The sequence below is a fragment of the Egretta garzetta genome, unplaced genomic scaffold (assembly GCF_000687185.1).
Source record: "Egretta garzetta isolate BGI_Z169 unplaced genomic scaffold, ASM68718v1 scaffold397, whole genome shotgun sequence".
Taxonomy (NCBI): Eukaryota; Metazoa; Chordata; class Aves; order Pelecaniformes; family Ardeidae; genus Egretta; species Egretta garzetta.
Window position 1 is genome coordinate 408,601 of NW_009260493.1, and position 10,535 is coordinate 419,135.

General features: G+C 40.0%; 1 protein-coding gene across 1 annotated transcript in view; it reads left to right on the forward strand.

The window, feature by feature from the left end:
* The first annotated feature begins 1,747 nt into the window (after positions 1-1,747).
* The window catches only part of MYCT1 (MYC target 1), a 24,376-nt gene continuing 15,588 nt past the window's right edge, over positions 1,748-10,535 (forward strand). The window contains 1 exon segment of the mRNA XM_035899813.1: positions 1,748-1,870. Coding sequence (XP_035755706.1) covers positions 1,819-1,870 — 52 coding nt within the window. The 5' untranslated portion in view covers positions 1,748-1,818.

Consider the following 10,535-nt stretch of genomic DNA (forward strand, 5'->3'; position numbering starts at 1 on the left):
TTGCTGCAACTTGCTGATAAACATTATGGTTGTATGGCCCAGGTAACACTTTTAGTGGTCCAGCTTCTCTCATCCTCTGCTGCTGCCAGCTGCCCATATCAGCAGTTTGTTTCTGAGGAAAATGAGAGAACGCCCATCTTGGAATACCCTGTCCAGAGAGAAATTGTCATGCTGCTTCTCATTGCTGTTGACTTTCTCACAATGCATTAAGGTTCATATTTCATACACTTGATAACATGGAAGATTTAATGGCTGTACAAGTATCCATGTCTGACCTCTGCTGCTTTTCAACTAGATTAAGGTCAGTGTTTAATTCTGTTTTAAAATTATCATCTCAATAGATGCATTCAGTAAACTAAAATCACTGAATTTCCTCATTTTATAGTTTACAATAATTCAGCTTTGTTGTATTTCCATCTACTCTTAGAGCACAAAACTAACACTAGTCATAGAATTCTTTATGTTTCTATCATCTGGTCTGGTATCTGTGTCCTGACCAAACTAAATAATCCCAGCATTTCTTATCAAGTTGTATCTTGTTCACAGACAACTGAAAATCAGATCTTTTTCATTCAGGTGCTTAATTCAGTATTTGTATATATCATTTTAAGCACCAGCTTTGAAAGCTTTAAGTCTCCCATTAACCATCATAGTGTCTTTACTCAGTATTTTTTAAAATCTGTTTCGTGTAAAAAAGTCCCAAACAAAACAAAACAAAAATTCAACATTAAAATTATGCCAAATCCAAACCTTAAGAATGGAATATTCCTAAATTTTGGGGATTCCTGATATTTATTGTGAAAAACAGATGTAGCTGATTCTGGGGTTTTTAACAATGGGCAAAACAAAACTGCATACAACTCTTCATAGAACAGAGGTTTGACATTTGGAACAGAATGTTTATGGAATCCATTATCTGAAATATATTTAAGAAAAAAAAAGTTAAAATCAGGTCCTACAGAATTTATCACATAAATACAAGATCATATATTTTATTGATTCCCATACATTTGCTATTAATTCTGCGTCTGTGTCATTAAATATCTTGACTATTTTCTTCTGTTGGGGTGTTATTATTGCTATTTGTTATATTTAGCAGCAGAATCACCTACAAATTCCAAGAGGGAATTAACACTGCATTGTATTAAAACTGTCCAAACAATTAGCTCAAAGCCTGTTTGTGTTCCAGGGAACTCATATTTTAGAATGGGGTGTGGAAAGGAAAAGAATTGGCAAAGGAAACTTGAAGTACACTCATTAAAATATTAATGCCTACAGTTTCACTGTCAGGGCCAGCTAGTTCCTCAAACGAGCCGAGGAACAATGGTGAATACTTAATAATCTTCATACCCTAAATTAATGATGTTTATTAAAAGCCTCTTGATACATTTCTTCCTTATTGAAAATTCCCATCGAATACAAGTGCTTTTAAATGTTTAAGGGAGGTCTTCAACATATAAAATCATTAAAGGAAAGAGAAAGGACTTTTCATCTCTCTGTCTCTGGACATTTTGGGGTTCAAAAAGTTTCAGGGAAGGAGGAGATTTGGTATTGTTTTGACTCAATTTGCTCTGGCTGAGGAAATGACGAGAAGGAAACTATTTCCCCATCTCGGGAACCATGTGGTGTTCCAAGATAAGGCAAGCACTTGCTAATTCGAGTCCACAAGCAGGAAATGTGATACATCCATTTCCTTTCAGGCAAACAACACACTTCCCTGGCAGCACAAAAGCATTGCTTCTACTGCTAAATCTCAAACGTTCAGAAACACATTGCTCCTCTGTGGACATACCATTCTGCATTTGTTATTTGGATGTTATGGATAGAAACAGTACTTACTCTCCAATCACATGGCCACCGAAGTTTTGGGGTAAGGATTTTGTTTCTTTTTCTAGAATATCGTTAAAGTAGATGCTGAAGATTCGCTGGTGATTGCCTTAAAAAATACATTGTCATAGTTTAACCCCGGCAGGCAACTCAGCACCACAGGACATACATCTAGACACTGTCAAGTCTCATGTTGGAGGCAAAAAGTCATGAGTAGAAACCGTATTTCTTGCAGTGCAAAAGATTGTTTTCCAAATGTTTCTTTGACAAAGTTTTATCATGTTTTTAAACTAATCAAGACAGCAGGAACTGCCAGGGCAGAATTGATTGTTTGACAAAGTTCATTACTGAAGTCAGTTGAAAAGGTGTCTATTGACTTCAGTGTGTTTCAGATCAGGTAGACATTCTCAACCATTTAATGGATGTACCTACATGGCAGACATGATCTGTTTCATCTTCTGATGAAAAAGAGATAGCAACAGCTAAAAGTGTTTCAGCCTTTGGAATAAACTCTACTCCCCCAGAATGAAAAATTATTTGTAATTTGTTGTTTTGCCTCATGATCAGATTTTCCTTACTTTTTCCTCAATTTATGTTTTGATTATTATCCATTACGGCTGTTTTCTTTCACCCAAACGTGGGAATGATCCATTAACTGAAACGTATGGTGTGTGAGGTGGAAATACATGTTATACCAAATTCATTCAGGGTAATTAGATTCAGTGACTTGATCTGAAAGGATTCTGTGCAACAGCTGTGGAGAACCTTTCCCTCCAAAAAGCTCTATTGCTTGCTATGTTTAATATTAACATGTATTAGCATCTAGCATTAGAATGAATCATATGATCTGGTTTTGTCTATTATATTATTGCTATTGAGCAATGACCTCTCCAAGAATCTGTGCACTATGTAAATCTGAAAAATAACAGGCATTAGCAAAATAGGACATTTGTTACATAGAAGTGCCCTGGGAAAAGAGTGGAAAATAACTATACCAGAAGATGTAAAGAGGTTCCTTCATTTCCTTAGCATACGAAAGAAGAATATGTTGAATACCATCCATGTTTCCTGCAGTGACACATGTATTTTCCTACTGGGAGACTATGAGCAACTCACTTCATTTTTGTGCCTTGGGCTAAAGAGTAGGATAATATTACTGGACATCTTTGAGAAACATGTACAGATTAACTGAGGAAAAAATACTGTTATTACTCTTTCAGAGTCTCTTGTTGTCTGGAGGTTGTCTGCTGGACTCTGAGGAATAACTATCATTTTTTTAGAGTGGAGCTACATGTAATTCTAAAATGGCTCCTTCAGAACAAAAATGAAAGTGCTCCCATCAACATGTACTTTAAGAATCCTTGTGTAGAAGGTGCTGCCCCTTGTTACTGCAGATTTGCTTTTATTCTGAGGTAAATTACCGCTTCACTGTCATGGAAACATACACAAGAAACAGCAAAGTTCTACAAAACCATACAACTCAGACTGAGGGCAAGGTGTTCTCCATCTTCTTGAAGAGTCAAAAAAAGCACCTAAGAAGTGAACGTTTAAATTCCACAGCATATTGCATGGGGCTGGCCCACTGGTGCTGCTCTAACTCTGTTGTTCCATTTAAGGTACCTCTCCAGGTGCGCGAAGCCCTGGTCCTTCAGCATCAAGAGATGCATATCACAACACAGAGCAGGACACACATGGGCTGTCTTACAGCTGAAAGGGCCAGCATCTCCTTTCACCAGCACTGCCAACCTGGCTTGCCAGGGACCGATTCTGTACCCAGCCCTGAGTACCTCCCATTTGCTTACGCTGTGACAACAGATGAACCTCATGGCTTGGGTTTTTGTGAGGAGCTCACATGGTCCTGCAAAGGGAAGATGCCTCTTAGGTTTTTTGTATTTTTCTGATAGATTTTAGAAGATTTAATAGCATTTCCTCTTCCTTTCCTGTAGGTATATCATATGTGGTAGACTAGGGAGGGACACTATATAGTCTGTGTCAGAAGACACAAGCTCACTGTGGTATCAGTGTATTTTCTGACATCCCTGGGGACACATGACCTGAGGTAAAAATAAAACTACACATAATAGATATAAATAAAATGGAGTTCTTCATTAAATGAGAATGCAGTGCCTAAAACTGTGATTTTTCAGGATATGGCTTACAGACTGTTTCACCCTTTTTCTAAGCCACCCACCACGTAGTGCTGTGAGTGTGAATACATTACCAAGACGCAGATCCTATTCCATGCAAGTGTGGCTTCTCAGCAGCTCCCGTGAACTTGGCCAAAGTGTAAACTTCAAGATGCGTGCAAAGGTTTGCTGAGAGGGACTAACTTTGCGAGGAAAAAAAATGCACACTTTTTTGCAAGCTCCGCCTAGAGTCAGTGTCAGCCTGGAGAGTCAATACCATGCTCAGCTGCAGATCTTGCAGGAATTCTTATTCTGAGTTCAGTCTTTACCATCGTCATTCTGCAGTATTCTTTAAATGCTAAATTATGCAGCAGAGTAAAACAGAAGAAGCAAAACAGTAGGGTTTTATTCTGGAAAAAAATTCTAAGCCACCCACCACGTAGTGCTGTGAGTGTGAATACATTACCAAGACGCAGATCCTATTCCATGCAAGTGTGGCTTCTCAGCAGCTCCCGTGAACTTGGCCAAAGTGTAAACTTCAAGATGCGTGCAAAGGTTTGCTGAGAGGGACTAACTTTGCGAGGAAAAAAAAATAAATGCTGTAAAAATTGTTAAAGCAACTATTCATAATGTTATTTAATCTCCTACAATTTTATAAACCATCTATTGTCTAACAGCTGGCTCTCTACTCTGGAAAATATACAGGCATCCTGTTTTCTAAAGCTGTCCAGTTTCCAATGGTAACTTCACTCAATAGCATCTTAAAAGTGACTCTAAGAATTTTAAAACAATGAACAAATTAAATTGTCCTCTGCTTATTTGTTTGAGCACATATAAATCTTTTTGCAACTGCTCCAGGCTAGTGGAAGTGTACATGAATAAAGTTGCATAGATAAAAACATGATATACACATCTTGATATAACACATGCTGTGCGAATTGCCTAAGTAGTCTAAATCCCCTCTCTATATTCATGGAAAGACCTTAATTAAAAATAATAATAATAATAATAATAATAATAATTAGCACACTTTTTTGCAAGCTCCGCCTAGAGTCAGTGTCAGCCTGGAGAGTCAATACCATGCTCAGCTGCAGATCTTGCAGGAATTCTTATTCTGAGTTCAGTCTTTACCATCGTCATTCTGCAGTATTCTTTAAATGCTAAATTATGCAGCAGAGTAAAACAGAAGAAGCAAAACAGTAGGGTTTTATTCTGGAAAAAAAATAAAAAAGGAATATTAACCTCCTCTTCTGGTTTAAATACATGACTTTCACGATAGAGATCCCTGCCCTGTCAGCAAATACCCTCTGTGTAATGTGTCACAAGCACAAAATTGGGATTCCAGTTCCCACTTTGCTAGAGCTGTTCACAACTACAGATGTTGCACAGAGTCTTTTTAGATGCGCGTGCCTGCTTCAGACAAGTTGTCTGAACTACTGCGGGGATGCAGGAACTCATTTTTTTCAGGTGCCAGCTTCTATGAAGCTATGTAACCTCTGGTCACCCTGCTTTGCAGTGGGAATCCATAGAATAGCACTTAAAGCCACCCTCTGCTGAACTTCAGCACCGTTGGTATCACATGGGACTGTAGACGGAGAATCTGGATTATTTTTTTAATCAGTAGTTTCAAAAGGAGGTTTGGCAATAGCTGAGTGAGAAATTCAGGGTTTGGTACCCATCCATCAACTACTAATCTCATTTTTTACTGTTTTAATATAGCCTTTATTGAATTCATTTTGATTTGTAAGTTAACATGGGGAGCAAAGATGTTTCCATTTTAACTAGGAGTGCATTTCTTGTAATTCCTAAAAGCATTTTCAGTTGCACACAATTAAATAAAATAAATGGCTTTGAGACAATCCTATTTCTGTAGTGCAGATAGTAATACACTTTCAGATCAGGAAATTTAATTTAAATAGTACATTTGGTCAATATGACAGCAGTGGAGAGAAGTGTAAGCAGATATTAATCAACATAAACTTAGATCCCTAGAGTGACCTTCAGTCTTGCGTTACTCAAGTATCTATTTAAAAATGCAACATTATGATTTAATACCTTAAAAACATTAAGGGCAATTTTTCTTTTCTTGAATCAAAATCCGGGGTGTTATTTGTCCAGCTTGCGGTAACAACGCCGTATATCGCTGGCTTCCGGCATATTAAGATTGTGAACTGCCTGGCTCTAATACGTTAAGCATTATCACTTGACTTTATAAGCTACAAATGCACTCATGGTTTTAAATATAATGTCAAATTTTGCCTTGTCTCTTCCTCAACCCACTAGTCTTCTCTTCATTAAAGTGTGTCTGTTGGCTTGAAGGGAGTTGGACTATATGCTCTGCTGGAAATGACGGTCATTAGGGACGAGCACATTCTAATATCTGACACTGTGGTGGGGTATTGTGTTACCGGTGTAGCAATAATGGTGGTTAAGGACTTTGCATCATTCTCTTTATGAACTGAAATGCTACTTGTGAGGTGCAGTACCGACATGAGCAGTAACACAGCTCTCAGACACAGGAAACCTGCCCAACCTAGACAGGTTAAGCCTCTTGGCTTCCACTCCAATGACTGCCTCAGCGCATTTCCAGCATACCCACTGGGTGGTCTCTCCTCATTCCCTTTGGTCTTCTTCACATACTTTGTGCCCTTCCAGTCTGGTTTTAGCAGCAGCAGATAAAGAGTCTGGGAGCTGCCTCAGGTGTCCTGCTGCAGATGTGGGCACACAAAGGCTACAATTTGGAGCCAACTGTGGAGCACTTCACAGCAGATGGGGCAGTGGTAGCTTCCACCAGGCTACTACTCGCCCTAGTTCAATGGCTGGAAAAGACCAGCATAAACCACGGTACCCCAGACGGCTTTATCCTGGTAGACTGAGCATTGCTAATAGAGCAGAGGACTTCAGTAAACTGAAGATGCAATTCCTTTGCTTGGCAGATAGGAGGAAGTAAAGACATGACATTGAGCCATTTACAGATGCTTTACACCACTGGAGATTTTTTTCATAGTAGAGAAAACCTTCAGGGTTGAAGTGGAAAACATGACAAAATTAAAACCTTGGATTCAGGTGCAGTATCAACCTCAAGGATGTATTTCCTGAATTGCTATTTTTCTTCTTCTCTTCCATTCCCTTTTCTCCCTTTCAAAAATTTCACCCTAGTGTGCATATTCTTCCCTGGCATTTTAATTCATGACAATCGGCCAAAATATAGCAAGACGATTGAAGACACTGCATCAACTGGATTTATTTCTTGCAGTTGGTCTCTTTTTTGTCACTACTCTGCATTTTGGAAAACCCCAGTGATTTAAAAAGTGCAATACTTGGCCACATATCACACATCATAAGGAGCTCACAGCACAAGGAAATAGTATCTTCACAGCAGACATAATCTCTTTCTGCAGAGTCTTTGGGTTAGATCACTGATGCCTGCAAAAGTTTGGAAGTGGGATGTGAACAAGGGAGCTTCTTTCTTTGGAAATCACTCTGCTGGAGTCACACAGCTTCAGACTTCACAGACTCCTGGTGTTGGAAGCAGCCCCAGTGGGAGAACAGAGAGAGGGAGAGGCAAAATACTTTCTTTCAACCTCACGATGCAGTCCTGTTCTACTGTTTTAGCGAATAATTCCTTCCAGTGCTTATCCAAAGTAGCAGGACATTGTCCTCTTCAGAAAACAAACTGAAAATGAGGAAAGAGCCTTTTAGTTGCCATGACCCAAAACACCACACTGTATTTTTGATAACTAAGTAAGCATTGGTCCATTCATGGTACTACTGGGGACAAGAAATGAAAATTGTATTCCAGTGATAACTGACTTTGTCAGTTTTGAATCTCTTTAACCTCATTGCATTTTTGCCTATAGTTAAAATGATATATAAACATAGATAAAATTACCCAATCAGAATAGATATTAAAAGCAAGCCAAATTCATCAGTACATGGTAAGTGAGAGGGAAAGGAGCAGAATGGTCCCAGCAAATGTTATCAGAGGAAGGGTTCCTCTGTATTGATTTGGTGAAGTCAAACATATCTGAAAGAATATAGCTGAGTTCTTTGGCCAGGAGCCTGTACTAATACCTCTCCCATGTCACAGACAGCCATATATATAAAACGCAGTCTTCACGCTGAATCTGCATCTCCCCATCTGACCATGTCTACAGCGACAACTTTCCAGCTCAGACTTCCCTAAGTGCTTTACCATGCACTACCTTAACAATTCTGTTTGCTTAACACTTGAATTTCAGAGTCTGTCTTCTGGCTCATCAGGGATACTGATCATCACCCAGGACATGCATCTCAGGGCTTTACCTCATGGTGTGTGATATTAAAGGACTCAAATCATTGAGCAGACTGCTGTCCCCATCATGATCGACTTAATATGAGAGCCAATTGCATGTGAACAAACCCTCCTTCCAGCTCCCCACTTATCTTTGAAATGTTTCCCTTCTTATTACCAGTCTTAAATCTAGCGTACTTACTAGTTTTTGCTCCTGCTCCTCAGTGAAATGTTACGTGAAGCCACAAATTTACTAGTGAAGCCACATTTCCAGATTACTTAATCAAAGATTTCAGTTGAATTAATAACTTTTTTTTATATTGATGAAGAATAATTGCAATGTATCTGCATGGTGGATTTGCAGAAATCAGGACTGTGAAAATCCTACACAGTTCAGCAGAGATTTTGGGACAGGGACCAGTTTTGGTTTCATGCGTTACAAATGCAGTCACTGGGACCTCAGACAGACCCTGAGAACACAGTACATAGACAAAACCAAATAACGGCAACACCGGTAAAACTCAGCTTCACCTATATAGGAACTGAGACAGACATTTTGTTTTCACCTCTTGGAGAGGGCTCAGGGTTGTGCATCCTCCCAGGCCCAGCAGCATCAGAGCAACTTTTGCTGCTTGGCTCCTGGAGCAACAGAGATTTCCCCCGACTGGTGGCAATCTCTTTTTTTCCCCTTGAGGTGAGAAACTGAGCCACATGAAAATCCTGTGATAGGGACGTAGAAAATGTCACATAACTGAATCATTTCCCAAGTGCTTAAGTGGTCAGAAGTTGATTTAAGTATTCCACATCATTTTGATAATGATCATGGTAGCTAGAGGGCTGCTGGGGCAAGGGAGACCCAGACATACCACCTTTCCTCTGCCTAAACCTGTTAAGATTGAGAGGGTTACTGTCCCGTCTACCAGGTCAAGGTCACCAGAAGATCTTCCCGTTTCCAGTTCCCCTGGCCAGAGTGTGAGCTGACTTGGGATGTGTCACAAGGCAGCAGCAGAGCAGCCTGGGCCAGTGACTCAAACAGGACACAGCTTTCATATAAACAATGCTCTTACTGAGAGAAATGGCAACAAGGCTGTGGGTTTAACTGAAGGAAGATAAGGGACAGAGAGCATGTGATGGTGAGGCATTAGCAATGGCAGCAACTGTGTTTGAACATCAGCCCTTCAGTGGCAACATGACAGCAGTGAATCTCATTCCTCTGTAAAGCTCAGGGTCCCTGTCTCCTCCTCTGAAGTCCTCCAGAAATATTCCTATACCAAACGAGACATAAATCTATGCCTTGTGATGTAATTAAAAAGGAAGGCATTGCTCATCTTCCCCCTCTCAGCTTCAGGATATACCCCGCCTCTGTTCCCCCTCAGCTGTGTTTGAGAAGGGCTGGCTTGTAGGCAGCTGTTCAGCTGGATGTCTTACGCACATGGCAGTCCTGCTTGCCAGGGCAGCCGTGTCTGCATGCTTCCTTGTCTTCCAGTGGTGCTGTGGAGAGCCTGAAGCAGCCAGGCAAGAGCTGCTGCACGGCACCTTCTACCACTCCTTATGCTGGTGCCAAACCGTTGCAGGAAGCCAGCACTTCCTCTGTGCTCCATGAGGGATGGGAGTCAAGGTCCCATGTCAAATCTAAACACACTCTGCCCACGCTGATTTCTCCAGGAGACAGAACTGTGTCTTAGCCTTACACTGTGTTTTATTTTTCAGCTAACTTTTGGAGGTTCTGTTTTGTATCAACTACTAGACTACGATAGATTTGTGTAAACCCTACATAAAAATTTATCAGATAAATCATGTACTGTCTTCTCAAGGGGCAGAATGATCAAGCTATTTGAAATTTAATATGATTATGCTCATTTTTCTATCAGTTAAGTAAAAGATTGGACAAGGACGTGAAAGTTATCACTTCCATTACTAAAGCAAAGGGGATTATATCAATAGTCAGACCTTACATCTAGGAAGATAATATGTAAATCCATTCCAAGATCTTATGTGCAGGCCTGTCAGAGAGATAAAAGTAGATGCTAATGAGGGACCTACTTTTTTTCTTGCCCTTATTCTGGCAGGCCCAAAGAAAAGAGTGTTACTGTAGTTGGATGAAAGCAACAAACTATGTCATGAAGAGAAGAGACAAGTCTTATTCTTGCACACTGTCTATTCAGAGTACAATTTCTTCCTTGTATTTAAAGTATTCTTTTAAAGTGAGTCTGTCATCCTCAGGCTGTGTTTTGTTGCATCCTAATTACTGCTTCTTTCCTGCTTTCCCCCCACCCCCCATACAGCCATTGATTTATCAAATGCTTAAC